The 16,591-nt window shown below is 44.4% G+C and overlaps 4 protein-coding genes across 4 annotated transcripts; all 4 read left to right on the top strand.

The window, feature by feature from the left end:
• Positions 1 to 926: 926 nt before the first annotated feature.
• On the top strand, positions 927 to 1,942 carry I203_107228 (uncharacterized protein; the record flags this gene model as incomplete). Its single annotated transcript, XM_019145313.2, has 4 exons — positions 927 to 1,273; positions 1,398 to 1,686; positions 1,765 to 1,850; positions 1,921 to 1,942. The coding sequence occupies 4 exons, from the start codon at positions 927 to 929 to the stop codon at positions 1,940 to 1,942; spliced, it is 744 nt and encodes a 247-aa protein (XP_019005132.2).
• Positions 1,943 to 2,430: 488 nt separating this feature from the next.
• I203_107229 (uncharacterized protein) lies at positions 2,431 to 3,846 on the top strand (the record flags this gene model as incomplete). The annotated part of the gene is made up of 7 exons (XM_019145314.1): positions 2,431 to 2,605; positions 2,711 to 2,896; positions 2,996 to 3,030; positions 3,105 to 3,185; positions 3,256 to 3,360; positions 3,440 to 3,500; positions 3,566 to 3,846. The coding sequence occupies 7 exons, from the start codon at positions 2,431 to 2,433 to the stop codon at positions 3,844 to 3,846; spliced, it is 924 nt and encodes a 307-aa protein (XP_019005133.1).
• Positions 3,847 to 5,226: 1,380 nt separating this feature from the next.
• On the top strand, positions 5,227 to 10,416 carry I203_107230 (uncharacterized protein; the record flags this gene model as incomplete). The annotated part of the gene is made up of 37 exons (XM_065518150.1): positions 5,227 to 5,256; positions 5,321 to 5,396; positions 5,473 to 5,490; positions 5,557 to 5,638; positions 5,740 to 5,787; positions 5,842 to 5,940; positions 6,026 to 6,071; positions 6,128 to 6,286; positions 6,336 to 6,432; positions 6,502 to 6,593; positions 6,660 to 6,704; positions 6,762 to 6,973; positions 7,028 to 7,222; positions 7,286 to 7,328; positions 7,432 to 7,456; positions 7,517 to 7,673; positions 7,744 to 7,768; positions 7,832 to 7,934; positions 8,128 to 8,181; positions 8,257 to 8,357; positions 8,420 to 8,462; positions 8,522 to 8,538; positions 8,608 to 8,667; positions 8,730 to 8,798; positions 8,858 to 8,890; positions 8,957 to 9,075; positions 9,136 to 9,270; positions 9,327 to 9,475; positions 9,531 to 9,586; positions 9,646 to 9,686; positions 9,741 to 9,765; positions 9,823 to 9,897; positions 9,966 to 9,983; positions 10,051 to 10,186; positions 10,247 to 10,273; positions 10,341 to 10,357; positions 10,408 to 10,416. 37 exons carry the CDS (start codon positions 5,227 to 5,229, stop codon positions 10,414 to 10,416), a joined length of 2,736 nt encoding a protein of 911 aa, XP_065372880.1.
• A 988-nt stretch (positions 10,417 to 11,404) lies between these two features.
• I203_107231 (uncharacterized protein) lies at positions 11,405 to 16,293 on the top strand (the record flags this gene model as incomplete). Its single annotated transcript, XM_065518151.1, has 34 exons — positions 11,405 to 11,422; positions 11,551 to 11,614; positions 11,690 to 11,707; positions 11,800 to 11,857; positions 11,927 to 11,983; positions 12,043 to 12,153; positions 12,214 to 12,259; positions 12,335 to 12,505; positions 12,570 to 12,666; positions 12,723 to 12,814; positions 12,875 to 12,919; positions 12,978 to 13,186; positions 13,252 to 13,455; positions 13,515 to 13,595; positions 13,656 to 13,693; positions 13,757 to 13,910; positions 13,971 to 13,995; positions 14,046 to 14,121; positions 14,188 to 14,203; positions 14,254 to 14,419; positions 14,489 to 14,548; positions 14,600 to 14,659; positions 14,727 to 14,801; positions 14,867 to 15,024; positions 15,090 to 15,224; positions 15,284 to 15,371; positions 15,436 to 15,499; positions 15,560 to 15,615; positions 15,676 to 15,716; positions 15,778 to 15,802; positions 15,866 to 15,940; positions 16,005 to 16,022; positions 16,090 to 16,098; positions 16,168 to 16,293. 34 exons carry the CDS (start codon positions 11,405 to 11,407, stop codon positions 16,291 to 16,293), a joined length of 2,736 nt encoding a protein of 911 aa, XP_065372881.1.
• Positions 16,294 to 16,591: the final 298 nt, after the last annotated feature.

Here is a 16,591-nt window from a genome sequence, read left to right on the forward strand (position 1 = left end):
TATTCGATTATCGAGTTTCTAATCTTGATGCCAATTTAAAGTTGCCTAGGAGAAGTCGCTTCGACTCTCTGTTGAAAGGCCGTCTGACCGAAGGTAGTGAGCTTTGATGAAGTTTGCTAATACTGATGCTGATGCTTTTGTTACCTAGATGTCGAGGTGATATCAAGATTGACGGTGGTTCGCAGATGAGACAGAATGAAGTGACGGTTCATATAAGTATAATCAAAGTGATCGATTAGAGAGAGGTGATTCTCGTCAACAAACATTGTGATGAGCACAGGTAATGATCCCATGCACAGGATGAGCATATCGTACAGTTAAAGAGAACAAGTACACTCATACCCACAAAACACAGTCTCGCATGTGTGTAGGTAGTGGGTGTGTGCTTTAGATCCCTCTGCTCATCCCTTGATCGTAACTAACTGCAGCTTTAAAGACGATTGAACCGAACAGAGTTAAACAAAAAGCGCTGATCATCCCCTTCTCCTTTTCCTTCTCTTCCACACCTCCACCCACATGTCTATTTACTTACTTCACAGCTTGGCAGTGAGTGTTTAGTACCATACATGGGTATGTGAGAGGATTGTCACAATTCATTCCCGCACAGCTGGATCTGTAGTTGTTAGTACATCATCGCATCGACAACGCTCGTGCCTTGCTCTTTCAATATTCGATTTCCAGACTTTCGACCAACTTCAACTACCGTGGGAATACAACGAGGAAAAGTTGTAACCGGAATGACGTTAGGTTTCAGTCACGGAGAAACGACGGGAGATGACTAACTGAGATGGGATCTGCTGATTGAGGGGTACGTGGTATGTCGTATGACAGCTATAAATGATCGTGACTTTCTGATGGCATGCACATCAGATGTAACCATTCCGACTGATTCTAACCTCCAAGCATAGCACGACTATAACATCAAAATGTCCTCAACTCGTCGAATCGCAGTGATATTAGGCGTAGGACCCGGCCTATCCACGTCCATCGCCAAATCACTCTCCACCACTCATTCTCTAGTCCTCTTATCTAGATCATTACCTGATTCACTGCCCAAGCTGAACCTTCCCTCTACCATACCCAAAGATAATATCCTGGCATTATCGTCAGACGGATCGACATCCTCTCTACAAAAAGCTTTTGAAGATTTGAAGAAACATTGGCCAGAGGGAAGAGTCGATGTAGGGATTTATAACGTTAATCAGAAACTCAACTTGAATGGGTTTTTAGATAAGAAAGAGGAGGATTTAAGAAGAGGATTGGAAAGTGGTGTGTGAGTGATTTTTGCTCATGTGAACATCTCAATGTCATCCGGCTATGGTCTAAATCTGAAAGTCTATTTACTTGTTACTGCGTTCTTTGGTATGATACCTTGCTGATCTTTGTATGCGGTTCAGAGTCGGAGCATGGAACCTCTCGCAATCCCTTCTTCCCCTCTTCCTATCCAACTCTCCAGACCCTACTACCGGAGCTAAAGGAGTACTGCTCTTCACTGGGGCAACAAAGTCATTGAAAGCAGGAGGGAAATTCTCATCACTCGCTCCTGGGATGTTCGCAAGGCGAGCTCTCTCTCAATCGTTGGCCAGAGAGTTCGGTCCTCAGGGTGTACATGTTGGACATGTGATCATTGATGGAATCATAGATACCCAGGCTGTGAAAGGGATGATGGGCGAAAATGGAAATAAGGTGAGTAAAACTGATCGGCATGGGCAACGCTTGACTTGAAATCTGACTAACTGAATCATCTGAATGTCACATATTTAGAGACTCAAACCTGATGATATTGCTCAAACCTATCTATCGCTTGTGAACCAGCCTAGGTCAGCTTGGACTCAGGAATTGGATCTCAGGTGAGTCGAGGAGATAGAATTGTCTGAGAAAGAAGGTAACGTAGTGCTGACAAATATGTGACACCTCCAGACCTGATAATGAACAATGGTAATAATGTCGAGTTGTAATTCTGACCAGATCCACACGTTGTCACTACCAAAAGATGTCTTCGATGTATGTAATGTATGATCTGCTATCTTACATGCCACGGATCTAGCATTACAATATGTGTAGCATCTCGCATTCCTTGAATTCCCTCACCTATCGACTGCATTCGGACAGTGTCTTTGATTACCCAGGCATGATGACAGTTACATTCCTCGGCATTGAGGCTTTGCTTTTACCCGAGACCGAATTAGCAGCTGTTCCTGGGTGACGCATGCCACATGCCCGATATGTGACCAGTCGATCATAAGAAAAACATCCTTCGTCAATAATGGGACGATTTATTTGTTGATGATCATTCTACAGACATTCATTTAGATACCATAAGATATATATCCTGCTTTGCTCCTTCGCATAGATACCTTCTTCGTAGAACTTACAGCACCTATTCTCCCTTCATTGCAACCAGCAACAGCAATACCGATTCGATTTCCCATGTCTTCCCTCAACCCTTTACCTCATCTGGGTCCTCATTTACCTCCGTTCCTTCTTTCCACCCTATTCTTCTATGGTATTCAGTATACCTCGCATAAGATATCTCCTAGATTAATAGCAAAGTATGGGGAGTTCGATAAACGTACGAGAACGGGATGGGCAACACACGTAGTTTGTGAGTAGACCATCTTCCTTAGACTACGTTGCCTTCCCATATCATCTTCAGGAATTGTGAGGTCTTCAAGTGATATATATACTGATGATTGTCCTGTCAATTTAGCGATGGTACATGCGATCTTAGTCATCCCTTTAGCATTCCAATGTCTGTCCTCCCCTTCGCTCAAATCAGATCCTGTATTTGGGTATGATCATTTCGTAGGACATGTATTCGCCTTTAGTTCGGGGTATTTCCTGTGGGATACGTTGGATAGTCTGATGAACTCGACTATTGGATTCGTTGTCCATGGTGAGTCATTCAAGCATCGTATACATTGTCCTCGTATTCTTCCTGAACTCCAAAGGTTATATCGATGGCTGATCTCAAAAACCATTCACATACTTGTAGGTGCGGCTTGTCTGGCTGTGTTCATGTTTTCCTTTGTAAGTGATCACATAAATATGTCCCGCTGCTCATAAGTAATCTGTGAGCTGATTATCAGCATTTCCACTCGTAGAGACCATTCTTAGCTGGTTTCGGTGCTCCCTTCTTACTTTGGGAGCTATCTACTCCTCTGCTCAATATACACTGGTTCATGGTGAGTCAATTTATCCCATGGAGCCAACATCGTGTCGTGATATGTTAAGCTGATCAAAACGATGGGATAGGATAAGTCGGGGTTATCAGCTAGATACCCGACGTTCTTCCTTGCCAACGCTCTTATATTCATGCTGGTCTTCTTCCTCGCTAGGATAGTATACGGTGGAGCCAACGTATGTGTAATTTGATTCTACAATCATCTGTCCACCTAGTCTTTCCCAGGGTATGGTAGCTGACAAATTATATGAACAGAGCTTGTTGTTCTTCCGTACGATGTGGGATGAGAGAGATCGTATACCCCTTCATCTACACGGTAAGCCACTATATGCTCTCACAGGCTCTCACATGAAAAGTATCCAGCTAATAAATGGAATGTAGTCATCTATTGCTCCGGAAACCTAGCTCTGAATGCTCTGAATTGGTTATGGTTCTCCAAGATGCTAGGAAAGATGTATGCTAGAATACAAGGTGACGAGAAGGTCAAATCACCCAAAGCAGGCAAAGGTGAAAAAGAACCATTACTTCGAGATGACGCTAAAGATGGCGAAAACCCTGCTCAATCCAAGGAGGAGGAAGAGGAAGAAGAAGAAGGTAGTTTGACGTTACCTGCCAACCCACCTAGTCCGATAGTGGAGAAAGGTGATAGGGATGTTTTATAGGACATTATTCTACAGTGCATTACTATTCATGTTATCTGTCAGTCCATATCTCATATCTGATCATATCAATAGATCACTAGATGTAGATGAATCGTTAGTCTCCTGCTTCATGAAATAAAGTTTGTTAGCTGTTCATCATCCGCCACATGTTGTCAATCCAGATTCATATCGTATCGTTCGACCATCTAATTCAGAATAGAGATCACTCCTGACCCTCATTTTCCTTTGATTGATGTGGTGTCTCACCATCCCCACCTTTCCCACCTTTGATCATCAGAAGCATACATGGATATCAAGCGAAACATGTTAAACCTTGTCTCAATAGTAAGGTACGATGATAACAACACACACATGTCGAGACACGCTAAAACGCGAATCAAAGGATGGTAAGTACGAAACAGACAGGCAGAGTAGTACGGAAGAAGCAAGAGCTGGGTAGACCGAGACCGAGACCGATCAGCACGGATATCGTAGATCCTCAGGTTGTATACTGTGTGTGACCCTATCAACATCTTCCGATATGTCGTTGTCCGAGGGTGATAGATGATCCAAGCGTCTTTACATTCCTTGACCTGCTTGATCTGATCATGAAAGACATTGGCGGTAGAATCGTCGAGAACTCTCGTCTTACGAGTATTCAAGTACAGTATTCCGACTGTCACGCAATGCGACAGTGTGTCGTGAATACAGACCTATCTTATCTAGACTACATGATTCAGGGTTTACGTACATCCTTTCGCTGCTCGCCGCTTAGGATGAAACCCGTAAGTCAGTAATCGTACTAAACTAAAATCCAATCAACCATCATCAGCATCATCTCCATCACCATCAACTGCATCATTTTGGTTGTTTACTTCGGATATTCTGGTGATCTGTGCTTATACCACAGACATACAGCACACAGATTGATACCGGAACAATGTACTCTACAAATAATTTCGAAATTTATCTTTCCTTCTTTCTTTCCTCTTCTTTCGTTTCTTCACCTTTCAATCCAATCCCATTTCTCTTTACCTCTCAACCCAACACAAATCCCGGTGGTCATCACTACCCTGCGAGCTTCTCATCAATATTTCTGTCCGTCTTGACTACAGAGCTCCAATCTACCAAATCGGTCAAGGATTTCTTCTTCTCTTTTCCTTCTCTTCTATACGACTGAACTTCGTAATCTGACTCGTATCACCTATAACAAGTGAGTACATCAGCCAGCTTCTCATCCTTCGTAAACCATCTGCGTCATACTCTGCTAGCGTAAAGATTCAGGCGCTGGCGTGTCGTTCTGCCTTCATCGTTGATTGTAACTATCATCCAATTTACTTCTTACCTCTCATCAGCTCAAACAATTGAAACAAACATCAACGAAAAGTCAAATATATCAACATGGCAACACCCAAATCCAAGTCGACCGGAGTGAGTCTCTCATATTCCTTCTCTCACACACACTTACTTGTTGAGCTGACCTTGTGCGTTACAGAACCCCGGTGATCTCATCTCTGGTATGGAAAACCTTGCTATTGGTACTACCAGAGGAATGCAAGAAACCCTCGATGGTATGTCCACCCCCTCTCTTTTTCGCCAGCTTACCCATCCATCAACATATCACTGATCCTATTTTCGAATCAACAGGTTGTCCCCCAAGACCAGGTAATTTCCTTCACCGATCGAAAAGGAAAGAAGATGTCTGACATTTTCACCAATTCTTCTTTCCAGGCTACGGTACTGCCGGGAAGGCTATCGACGTTCACGCCAACATGTACTTGACTAGATTCAAGAATGAAGGTGCCCTCGTCGAGTAGATTTGTTTTAGCCTTCAACGAAAAACTTCGATTCTTCCTTTTCCCCCTCATCCATCGATCTTACAGGTAACAAGCTGACCATTATCATTCTACTCAGTCACTACGATATCGAGATTAACCCTGTCGTCAAAGTCACCGGTCAAAAGTGAGTAGCTAAATTTCCTTTTCGGATGCTTGAGCTGACTGTCAATTGACGTAGAAAACCTCGAGCTCTCCTTCAACAAGTATGGGATCAAATGGTAAAGGAAGCCAAAGGAGAACTTAAGAAGGCTCTTGACGCTGCCGCATACGACCAAGTGTACGTTTTCTTAATTTCCTATTCTGGTCGTTTAGCTGAAAGAACCCTTTGGAGTGCAAAGCTGACATCAGCCCACCTTTCACAGTAAGAGCTTCTATACCCCTTATCCGGTCCCCATGCAAGGTGATAGAGTGAGTGTCAATCTGACTGAGGGAATGCTTGACCTGATATCCTCTCCCGTTATCAGTGCGAGGTCATGATCGCCCTCAAGGAAGATGGTAAGGATCCCAAAAGTGACACCAGAAGGTTCAAGGCGGTTATCCAATTCGCTCAAAAAGTAGACTTGCAAACCATCGTTGACTATGGTCATGGTAACAAGCAAACTGAGCAAGCTCGAGCTACAATGGTGAGTCATCATGAGATATGGTAGTACTCCGCTGACTGTCCGACGTTAGCTCGTTGCGATCCAAGCTATGAATGTTCTTTTCAGGCAAGATCCAGCGAAGAAATACACCATGTCTGGTGCTGCTGGACGAAGGTTCTTCTCGGAAGGTACGTATCGACACTTGATCCTATTCGTCAAGGCATTTTACCTATCTGACGTTGTTCTCACCTATGTAGAGGGTGGTTATCCCCTTTCCAACGGTGGTGTTCTCTACAGAGGATTCCAACAATCGTTTCGATGGACCTCTGCTCAATTCCCGGCACTCCAAGTAAGCTAGATCAAGTTCTGTCTGCAATGATATGTATAACGCTGATCACATCATGTGTATACGTAGATCGATACGGCTTACTCGGCTTTCATTGAGCCTGGCATGCTACCAGTAAGTAATCGGTGTCTACTTTACATATTTGATCGTCTGACATCTGCCTCTGAGTAGGATGTTTGCGCAAAACTTCTCGGTATGGGAGGTGGTGGTGGCGGTGGAAGAGGCGGAAGGGGTGGAAGGGGATTTGACAGAGGTGGAAGAGGCGGTAGAGGTGGTCTTCCTCAACAAGGCGGACACGTTCCTTCGATCCAAGATCTCAATCCCGGTCAAATCAGGAAGTTGAACGAATATCTCAAGATGGCGAAGTTTAAGGTCACCCACAGGTATGTCATTGTCGCAGCTCTGAACACTGAGCTGATGATGCAACCTCTATGCAGGGCCACCGATCGTATCTTCACGATGACAAAGATCTCGTCACAACCTGCTGAGGCCCTTAAGTTCAATCTTACGGGTAAAGATGGTAAGCCTGATCGACAAGTCTCTGTTCCTCAGTACTATAAGGAAGTATATAATAGACAGGTAACCAAGCCCCGATTGCCTTGTGTGCTATACGGCAAAAACAACTATATTCCGTGAGTGCTCACAGTATTCATCGATCGTCTCGAGAAAATGCTGATCACATACCCTATTTCCAGCTTGGAATTCGTGAAGCTCGAACCATTCAACAAAATACCAATGGTCAGACTCACTGCCGATCAGACTGCCGAGATAAGTACATTTCGGTATAATATTGAGAGTACCTGGTCTGACGACTCTAAACATTATTCGACATGCTGCCAAGCCCCCTCCCGAGCGAGAAGCAACAAGTGAGTATCATCCCGATTGTTGGAACAATATTTGGTGTACTGATGTTATCTTTCCCATAGTCAACTCTTGGCGACTTAAGCTCGACTACAGTAACTTGCCAAAGATCAAAGCATGGGGTGTGGAAGTCAACAAGAATATGATGACTGTTCCTGCAAGAGTCCTCAATCCACCCAACGTCCTATATGGACAAGGTAAGAGCCTGCGAGCAAATTTTGGGTAAGTCTCCTTGGCCTTCTGCAAATTGATGATAACGTTATCCACGCTGATGGATCTGATATCGGAACAGTGGATGGAATTTGAAGGCTGTTCAGGTAAGTGTCGCGTGCGCTTATAGTGTCCGCAAGTACATTGTACTAGCTGACCTTTTTGAACAGTTCTCGAAACCTGGAAAACCTCTCAAGTCTTGGTCTGTTGTTTCGTTTGACGATAGATGCACCGTCCAAGATATGCGTGAGTGTACATATACCCTTGACGGGTGTATCGTCTAACGCTAACCCTTCCATCCTTGTTAACAGAAAAATTTGTCACCTTGTATGTGCGACACACTTGCTGCAAAAATTCAAACGCTGATGTAGTCATAGCTTTACCGATGTGCTTAATCGATACGGCAAGTAACCCCACTGTACCCTACCACATTGACTTGGCTAACGTGTTTGATAATTCTTTTCAGGCTGTAAGGTCGAAAATCGACAACCGGACTGCTTCACCTGGGATCCGCACGGTAGTGAGTTTGCCTTTCATCGTCAGATCGTCCGTAAAACAAACAATAAAACCCGGTGCTTTCTCTGATCGCTCCCAGATGCCTACCTCGGCGGGATTAAGGCTGGGCTCCAAGAGGCGGCTAGGAAAGCCTACATGAAATCAAAGATAAATCCTCAATTGATCGTTGTTATCATGCCGGTGAGTATCTCTTACTGAGTTCCAATTCAGTATCACTGACAAGACATTTATTTCCATACCAGAAAAAGGATGTTCCTATGTACAAGGCAATCAAAGCCAATGCCGGTGAGTTGAAGCACTGAATCATAGCAGATAACCGAGCTTACGTGCTCACCAACCTACAGCCGAAGGACTTCTGAAAGTAAGCCATAGGATCGGAGATGAGTCAGACTACTGGCCGCGGTGTGACTGAATTTGGTCCTTTTTCTAGCCTGTGGTTACCCAATGCCTACAATCCGCGAAGATTAAGAGTGATAGAGGTATGGATCAGGTGAGCCCTCTGAACCTGCAGTCGCCGGCCCCTTTACTGATCAATGACATTCCTCATTTTAGTACTGTGGTAATGTGGCCATGAAAGTTCACGCCAAGCTCGGTGGCATCACTCACGTTGTTGGACATGGAGTGAGCGGAATTTCGTGCCAGAAGCTAAGTTTACCGTACTGATGAGGATGGTCATTTAGATCGAAAAGAACACCATGATGGTTGGAGCGGATGTAGGTAACAAAGCCCCTGTCTGTTTGCTGAGTATATCATGACTGATGCTATGGCTCTTTCTACAGGTAACTCATCCTCCTCCCAAAGATGGTCTACTTTCTCCTTCAATCGCTGTCAGCATCTCAGCTATCAACGGTGAGAACAACAAATTTACGCCAGCAATCAGACAACAAGCAGGAAGGGTGTAAGTGGTTTCGTTTCACATATCTCCCTTCGTACGCTTACCCTCAAAATCTCATCTCAGAGAAATTATACAAGATCTCGAAAATATGATGTACGACCACATCGTTACATTCGAGAAGAACACAAAAACCAAGCCAGAGAAAATCTTGTTCTTCCGTGATGGTGTTTCCGAAGGACAGTACGCCCATTGCGTTCAGTGAGTTGTGACATTCGTTTTTCTGCTTTGAAAGAATGCTGATTGGTGTTGTGCAGGTACGAAGTAGAGGCCATCAAAAAGGCTGCTAGACGATTTGGGAAGTACATGCCGAAGATCACATTCGTTATCTGCGCGAAGAGACACGCCATGCGATTCTTCGCAGCAAAAGACGAAGACAGAGATAGGACTGGAAATCTTCCTCCCGGTTAGTTTGGCATGTTAAGCCAAGATATATATCAGACTGATAATTGAGGTCACAGGTACCATCGTCGACAAACAAGTGACTTCACCTATGGTTCACGATTTTTACCTCCAAGTTAGTCATCTTCACGACCTACCAGCTGTGTCGATGTAGTGCTGAATAATCTTGTGCAGGCTCATGCCGGTCTTCAAGGAACAGCGAGACCTACCCACTAGTAACTTAATCTTGCTCCTCCGGTGATGCTCTGAGCTAATTCGTGTAATGCCAGCGTCGTTGTCGCAGATGAAAACAAGGTGAGTCTTTGGTGTATGTCAGTGAGCAAAATAGCTCATGTTCGACTTCGTCCTTAGTACACCGCCGACAAGCTACAAAAGCTTGTGAACGACTTGTGCTATACTTTCGCCCGAGCTACACGATCTGTCTCGGTAAGTTCCTGTCGTGTTGATGTTTGAGGATCTTACTGATCAATCTTTGTTTTGCTTTATTGCTTCAGCTTGTTCCGGTTGCTTATGTGAGTAATTTTCTGGATTGCTGCTTCTCGAAGTGAGGGGCAGCTGATATGCCTTTGTCTTGTCCAGTACGCCGACATCGTCGCTGAAAAGGTCCGAGACTGGGTATACAATGAAGACACTAGTACCGAAGCTGCTTCCACTGCTCCCTCGTCTGGTGCAGGAGGAAAGAGAGAAACGATGACTTTTGACCCTCTCAGAATCAGTCAGTTCACCTATCACCCCGGTAAGGGATCCGAGCTGACTCGCACTTGACCTCTGACAGAAAAACGAATTGAAGCCGATGCGGAATGTAAGTGTACAACAATTCCGGACTAGCTTCCTGTGACGTGGCTGACCATCATCTATACCATCTACAGTCAACAATGTCGGTTGGGTAAGTTCTATGTATTCATGGTGTCGTATTTCGCTGACGACTTGTGATAGTATATGTAACACGATTGAAGAGATGATCTTGTAGAATCAAATCTCTTCCGAACCTTCGACTTATACTCTGGGAACGACAATTCTTCGCTCTCTTCACTTCCTTCACTTTCTTCGCTTTCTCATTGAATCTCTTTACGATTATGCTCGTTTTAAAATTGAACTCGAACTGTAAATATCATTTATCATATTACGTCTGATTTCCAAAACTCGTCCATACTTTTCTCGACTTGCTTTTCATATTTTCTGAGATTCTATTATTTTTGAAGGATCTGTTGTGAATTGGCATCAACATTTCTTTCGGTCTGTAAACTTGTGAACAGAATTATCATTGGTGAAATGATTAGTGGCAATAATTTGAACGGTATGGAATGTATAGCTGTGGTCTAGTCCACACTTGGTTCTCACGACACAATATCGTGCTCCTATGATTACTGTGACAACATCTCATCAATCCACTGGCACAGTACTTGAAATGATCCTCTATCAAGAGGAAATCTTGTACTTGGGACATGAATTGAAAGATTGATTCCTTCCTACACTGACGCCGATCATCGTTCTTACGTCTTATTTTTTAAAGAACCAACCGATGCGAAGCAAACAAACAATAGCCATGAAATCACCACCAAGATCCTTGGCTTATCAATGAATACTGAGACGGTGGTCCGTGCACTGTGTTTGATTATGATCAGAATCGGAATAGGGGCCTTTGATCTGATGGGAGACACACTCATCTTACGCACTGACCCACTTTTAGCTCTGGAAGAGTCAACACGAGGTTACATCATGTTTGTGTGAATGTGCTCTTTTTGGCTTCTCAATCCATCAATCCATCAATTCACCACTGACATATATATATATATATACTTTACACCTCTCTTTGTCTCCTTTTTCTTTCCTCGTTCTCACTCAACTTCACATTGAAGCTTGGTATCTAGTCCAGCTTTGAACCTAGTTCTTTGAGTCAGATAAAGAGGAGTTGTAGTAATCTCAAATCAAGATGAGTGCAGCGACTGAGGTAGGTTTGTTCATTTCAACTCGAGAAAATCGGAGAATTCTTATACAGTACAGTATTCCCATTGGCCTCACTTGGCTTTCGCGTGTTTAGAAGAGCTGACTATCAATCAATCTTCCGTCTGCTACTAGTCTCAACAGATCGAAGATGCCTTCAACAGCTTGTCGCTGAGAGACGCTAAGGATGATCTCGCTAGTAAGCCTACTCCGCTTCATGTGCGAGCCCATACAGAATGGATATATCGCTGATGATCTGTGCTAAATTATCCAGATTGCGTACGAAGACCTGGTGAGCTCCACATGCTACTAAAATGTCAATTCTTCTCTCTTGATTGACATACATTCTTCGTTCTTACAGACTTTGGGCGTCAAGGTAAAAAGATACCCGTTTCTGCCAATATGTTCCCGTTACATTCGGAAAAAGCGACATGGTTGTATAGTGAGTCTTGGCTCTGTTCATTCAGAAATTCGAAGGATAACGGCGCTGACCGAGACAATTACTGTATAGTCATTATGATATCGATATCGACATACAGTCCACCCTCAGATCAAGAGACTCGAATGGGTAAGCTTATTTTCGGAGTTGAGTTGGTTGACTGTTCGGCTGACATGGCATATACTCAGTGGCCAGAAACAATACAAGGAGTTGAAATGGAAGATCTGGAAGGAGCTTTGTGCTACTGCGCCAGAAGGTGCGATTAAAGAAGGTCTTGCCGGAGCAGCTTTTGACAGGGAGTGAGCTCTTCCCGTACTCATCACTTTATGCTTCAACTGACTTCCGACGTTGGGTCGAAGGCGTAACTTTTATGCCACATTCAAGTTACCACTTAGCAGGGCCGTTGTGAGTTGTATAAGACCTTCTCATCTTGAGGTCCTGGCGCATTATAGAGCTTGACTGACTTCGACTGTTATATAGGCAAACCTCAAGGTCGAGCTCAAAGATGAGGAAGGGCAAACTCCCACTCAAAGAGGAAGGCAAAATCGAATCTTCAACGTTAAAGTTCAATTCGCGCGAGAGATCGACTTGAACGTAATCTTGTCATACTGTCAAGGCCAGGCCTTCGATCCCGACACGAGAGATATGGTAGTGAGTGAAAAAAAACCTCATATATCGAGGCTGAGTGGCCGTTACTGAAGCAAACCTTGCATAGGCTATGGGTAAAGCTGCTATCAACACCCTTCTTCGTCAAGATCTGTATGACCGATTTGTTCCGAAAGGAGGTCAAGGTAGAAGATCCTTTACTCTCGGTGAGTTGTCACAGTTGGCTTTATTGGGTAGGTCAAGGTACTAAATCGTCATCCAGATGACGCTGTGCCCATGAGTGGCGTCGGATCGGTCCTCAATGGATTCATTCAATCCTTCATTCCCAGCCAAAGTGGCTTTCCCGCGGTTCAGGTGAGTATCAACCCTAGTTTCCTGATAATTTGGTCTCTGACGCTCTTGAGTTTGCTTCAGCTTGATACTGCTTATGGTCCATTCTTCCGATCTGGGAACCTGCTAGTGAGTTTTGCATTTACGGAATTCTTTACGGTTCCCGTAGCTGATATCTTTCGCCCAGGAAATCGTAACGGAGATCTTCATGGGCGATGGCAATGGTAGTGGTGGAAGAGGCGGTAGAGGTGGCAGAGGTGGTCCAAGAGGAAGAGGTGGCTTTGGTCCGGGATTGGGCAACTCCTCTGCCCGCTTGGCAGATATACTGTCCCGACGATACAGTCACGAAAAATTGAAAAAGTTGTTTTGGGGTGCCAAATATACCTTAACCTACCGGTTAGTAACCCTACCAGAGACCTGGATGAGTAGAGTATTGATGCCATTCCTCCCTTCGATCGCAGAGCAACCACACGACCTTTTAGAATTGAAGGCTTCACAACTGAAACAGCTGCACAGATCAGATTCGAGATCAACGAACACAACAGTCCACAAAAGAAGATGGTTTCTGCGGTTGAATATTTCAAATCTCTATATAATCTTACAATCAGGCATCCAGACTTACCTATGATTGTGACTGGCAAAAACAGAGGGAGAAAGTTGATTCCGTAAGTCCATATTCTCTTCAGTGTGGAAACGAGAAAAATATGTTCACATACCTTCATAGGATGGAGTTCGTTCAACTTACGGAATTTAATGGTATCCCCTTCACTGCAGTGTCGTCCACTCAGACTGCTGAAATGATAAAGTGAGACAGATTTTCCTTGACATACTATGAGTTAATGGAGCTAATGGCTGTCCACTCCAGGGTGGCAGCGAAAGCACCTGCCGATCGAAGAAAGAAGAGTAAGTTTTATCCCCGTTTGACCTATGTTTTAGGCTGACACAATCTTCGCTCTTACTCACCAGTCATGGGTTGGCGTGCCAAGCTCGATTACTCTCGATTACCTAAGATAAGAGATTGGTGCCTTGAAGTCAGCCCCGACATGGTGAGACTGCAAGCTAGGATCCTTGATCCACCTAAGGTGAATTATAAGGGCAGAGCGGTAACACCAATCAATGGGTGAGTCACACATTTTTTTGTACTCGAAATGGCTATAAACTGAGGGACGAGCGTATTTAGCGCTTGGAATCTGAATGACAACAAGGTGAGACGACTCTCCCTCCAGCGTGCGAATGAATCTGATGATGAGCGTAGTTCGTGAAAGCCAATAAACCTCTGTCAGCCTGGTCAATCTTGTGTTTTGACAGATACCTTGATGATGGCGGGATCAGTGAGTACAAGAATCGCAGACAGGACGACCAAATCTAGCCTGCTGACTTTGAGAATGCTCTTGCAGAATCCGTTATGGGGCAGTAAGTACATAGTGCTCGGGAGGTGTTGAATCACTCATTCGGTTCTATAGATTGATGTCGACCTTGTCGAGAAACGACTGCAACGTTCAAGGCAGAGAACCGCCGATCCACAGGGGGGACTTGACAAATCTCGTAGCATCGCTTAGTGCCGCTGCAAATCTTGCTTCCAAATACGGAGGAAACGTTTATCCCCAATTGATTGTTATCGTTGTACCAGTAGGTCTTCTGCAGTTTCTCCGCAGACGCTTAGTAATGTCCAAGCTGACTAGGTGTAAATCGTGTCAGTCTAAGGAGTCTGGTTTATATCAAGCTATCAAGAGAATTGCTACCAACGAGCTTACAAAGGTTAGTATCTGAGCAATCGGTCTGCAAATATGTACGCTGAAGTTCCAAAAGCCTGTGGTAACTCAAATCATGCTCTCCGCCAGGTTCAAAATTGAACGAGGCCTTTCTATGGTATGTTCATCCCGAATTTCCAATATCGTGACCGTTTTATCTGACATGTCGAATGACCAAATCCTAGTATCTGAGTAATGTGTCCATGAAGATCCACTCCAAGCTTGGGGGAGTTACGCATGCGGTGCCGATACCAAGTTCGGTAAGTCCAATGCGGAGGGATCTTTGAAGGACCAGGACAAGCTGACAGGAAGCGGGCTTTTGCAGATCGATAAGACCACGATGTTGATTGGTGCCGATGTCACGCACCCTCCCCCAGCTGGAAAGGATAAGGCATTGCTGCCTTCAATCGCTGTGTCCGTGGCTGCCGTCAACGGCGACAATAACATGTACAGACCATGTGTCCGACTCCAGCCAGGTCGACGGTGAGTCGTCCCACGAATTCCATCTGATTGTGCATTTACAGGCTGAGGCCGATTCAATGACTCAGGGAAATGATCGATGATCTCACTTCAATGATAAAGGATCATATAAAATTGTTCGAGAAGAGGACCGGGTTCAAGCCACAAAAGATCTTATTCTTCAGAGATGGAGTTTCTGAAGGCCAATACGATCTTTGTGCTACGTGAGTGGTTGAGTTCACTATCGTTTTCGAAGCACTTCTGATCAGCAGGTGTCCAAAAGAATCGAGATGGATCGGGTCAAGCAAGCGTTCAAAGAGCTTGATCCAAAATACAACCCTAAGATCACCTTGGTTATCTGCGCTAAGAGAGTAAGTCGTCCTTCGTAAGCTTTAAATGGGTATGCAGATACGATCTGACAAGTTCCGTTCTCAGCACCATATGAGATTTTTCGCTGAAGATAGAAGAGATACCGATAAAACTGGCAATTTATTAGCAGGTGAATTGGAAGAGCTACATTCTCCTTTTTCTGAGACAGTTCCGCTGATAGCTTGAACAGGTACTGTTGTTGACACAGACGTCACTCATCCCTTCGCCTTTGACTTTTACCTACAAGTGAGTAACCGCTTGATTTCATCTCCTCGATGTAGGAATATGCTTACCTGTGATATACAGTCTCATGCGGGATTACAAGGTACCGCCAGACCTACACACTAGTCCGTCCACATTCTATGTAACCCTGTAATCAATGTTAGCTGACTCTAAGTTTACGTGTAGCGTTGTCGTCATCGATGAGAACAACGTACGTTTGGTCTTTCCATCGTGATGATATTCTTGAGTTGAAGTTTGTGATATCCACTACTAGTTCACAGCGGATAGGATGCAAGGACTTTGCAACGATTTATGCTATTCCTATGCGAGAAGTTCACGAGCGGTATCTGTGAGTTCTTTGCTTCTTCTAGGAGCGGCATCAGCTGACAAAGTGATTGTTATCCCATATACAGCTCGTTCCTGTGGTCTACGTGAGTTGAGTATTGCCAAAGCATTGTGTCTACTTTTCCTCTGACTTCACCATTTTGTATCTCATAGTATGCCGATGTGAGTTCGGTCATCAACATTGAAAGTTAATCGTGAAACATTTCTGACACGCAGGTCTACCCAACATAGTTGATCGCGTGGAAAGCTAGAGATTTTGTCTACCCTCCTGACGATAACAGTGATACTGCTTCGGTCGCCACTGGATCTTCTGTCACTGTTCAAGCAAGTTTTGATCCCCAGCAATTGTGTAAGTGATTTCATCTGATAGGGATCACTTCAAAAAATGACCAGAGCCAGCACTGATCTGCCGAATGCCGATTAGACAAGAGACTGGAACAGAGTCCGCAATGTGAATAAGAAAGACTTTTGTGATCAAGTTGATGTGACGCTGACTGAGTACTATGATGTAGTCAACGAGGTGATGTGGGTGAGTGAAGCGGTACGAAGTGACTAGAGCGATGATTAGATGGACAAGCTGATGGTGCCCACCTCAACAGTACATGTGATCCACTCACTAAAACAACCTTTGCATCTCTTTCCCCGAACCCTAAAT

The sequence above is a fragment of the Kwoniella mangroviensis genome, chromosome 2, assembly GCF_000507465.2.
Source record: "Kwoniella mangroviensis CBS 8507 chromosome 2, whole genome shotgun sequence".
NCBI lineage: Eukaryota > Fungi > Basidiomycota > Tremellomycetes > Tremellales > Cryptococcaceae > Kwoniella > Kwoniella mangrovensis.